The sequence below is a fragment of the Triticum dicoccoides genome, chromosome 5A, assembly GCF_002162155.2.
Source record: "Triticum dicoccoides isolate Atlit2015 ecotype Zavitan chromosome 5A, WEW_v2.0, whole genome shotgun sequence".
NCBI classification, from domain to species: Eukaryota; Viridiplantae; Streptophyta; class Magnoliopsida; order Poales; family Poaceae; genus Triticum; species Triticum dicoccoides.
The window spans coordinates 384,607,254-384,608,921 of NC_041388.1; the positions used below are offsets into that span (position 1 = coordinate 384,607,254).

Below are 1,668 nucleotides of genomic sequence, written 5' to 3' on the forward strand. Positions count from 1 at the left end.
GTCTCCACCGCCGCGTCGCGGCTCCACCACATGTGGGGCGAGTTCGCGCGCTTCGTGCGGCTGCACGGGAACCAAATCGCGCCGCTCGGGTTCGCGTCCCTCGGTTCGGCCGTCGGAGGCGGCGGGGGCGGATGCGGGGGAGGGAATGGAGGGGGCGGCGGGGGAGGGGGTGGTGGGGGCGCCGATGGGGCGGCTGAGGAGGAAGGGGTGGCGCGGGCCGAGGCGCCCAAGAAGGTGTTGATCCTCATGAGCGACACGGGCGGCGGCCATCGCGCGTCCGCCGAGGCCATCAAGGCCGCTTTTGCCCAGGAGTATGGCGACGACTACCAGGTTCGGTTTGCTTCGTCTTGCGGGGTTCGCCCGTTTAATTTCAGGATTGGATGATACGTCTGTACCTGTTGCTTGCTAGGCTCCCGTTCCATGTTATACTGTAGCAATACTTAACATGCACAATGCAGCTTGTTGCAACTTGGTCGGAGTAGTTTTGGTGATATGATACTATTGGTATGGTAGTTGCGTGCTACCCTGGTTAGGTATGTGCTCACGATGGCAAATTGTTACAGCAAATCATGCGCTAGCTAGACTATCAGGGTGACTTTAGATAGGATGGTGAAACATTTTTTTCTTGAGAAAGTCAAATGCAACTTTGGGGTGCGTTCATTGCAAAATTCTTGCTATCATGCGCTAGCTAGACTATCAGGGGTGAGTTTAGATAGGATGGTGAAACCTTTTTTTCTTGAGAGAGTCAAATGCAACTTTGGGGTGTGTTCATTGCAAAATTCTTGCTTAATTCGTTCATATGTTGTACAGAAGTGACGTACATTTTCAGACACGAGACTTGATGTTGTTACACAGTTCTGGGGAGATATCCACTCAACCTAATTGTGGCTATTACGGATCTCACGTTTGCATTTGTGTAACTGGTAGAAGACATGAAGTTGGGGTAAGGAGAAACGTGACCGAGAAAGTGGATTGGGCCCCCCTTTTTGATGCTGCTTATGGGTCAAACCTCAGTTAGACCGGTACCACTACGCTTTGCCGGTAGCCCTGTGCAGATGTCCATTTCTCACGTAGTTTGATTTTGGAGCCCTTCTTTCCTGCACTTGACTCCTTGTTCCCAAATTATTCTTTAACTTGTTAGAGCATGTTTAGCAGGTGCACTATCCCGCCACCAGCCCATATATTTACGGGCGGGATAGTGTATCCGGGAATAGGTATGCCAAATTTGCAGCAGCCTGTAAATACTATACGGGCGGCCCGCAAATCGCCCCCTCCAGCCGCTATATGTACGGGGAGGGGGGCGACTTAGGGTTCCCGTCTCACATCTAGCTCTGCCGCGTTCCTTCCCCTCCGCCGCTTTCCTCTTCTTTTCTGCCACCGTTTTCGCGTAGCTCCAGTGAGCAATGTCGGGCGAAGGCCGCAGAGGAGGCGCTGGATGTGTGGGCCGCTGCGTGTCGCCGCCGCGCAAGTGTGGCCGGCACGACGCGGAGGCCGGCAGCTCCAGCGGCCACGCCGTCGAGCTGTGGCACCGTGAGCATCGCAACCGCGCGTCCTCTTCCGCAGCGGCGGGAGCCACCGCTTCGGCGAGCCGTACAACGCACTTTGGCCGTCGGCTAAGGCTCTCTGCGAGGTGGAGGTCGTGCGATTCGCCGCGAAGGAGGCGCTGGA

General features: G+C 55.7%; 1 protein-coding gene across 1 annotated transcript in view; it reads left to right on the forward strand.

Annotated features, from left to right (window-relative positions):
- The first annotated feature begins 6 nt into the window (after positions 1-6).
- The window catches only part of LOC119301677 (probable monogalactosyldiacylglycerol synthase 1, chloroplastic), an 8,234-nt gene continuing 6,572 nt past the window's right edge, over positions 7-1,668 (forward strand). The window contains exon 1 of the mRNA XM_037578668.1: positions 7-330. Coding sequence (XP_037434565.1) covers positions 31-330 — 300 coding nt within the window. The 5' untranslated portion in view covers positions 7-30. The remainder of the gene's footprint in view (positions 331-1,668) is intronic.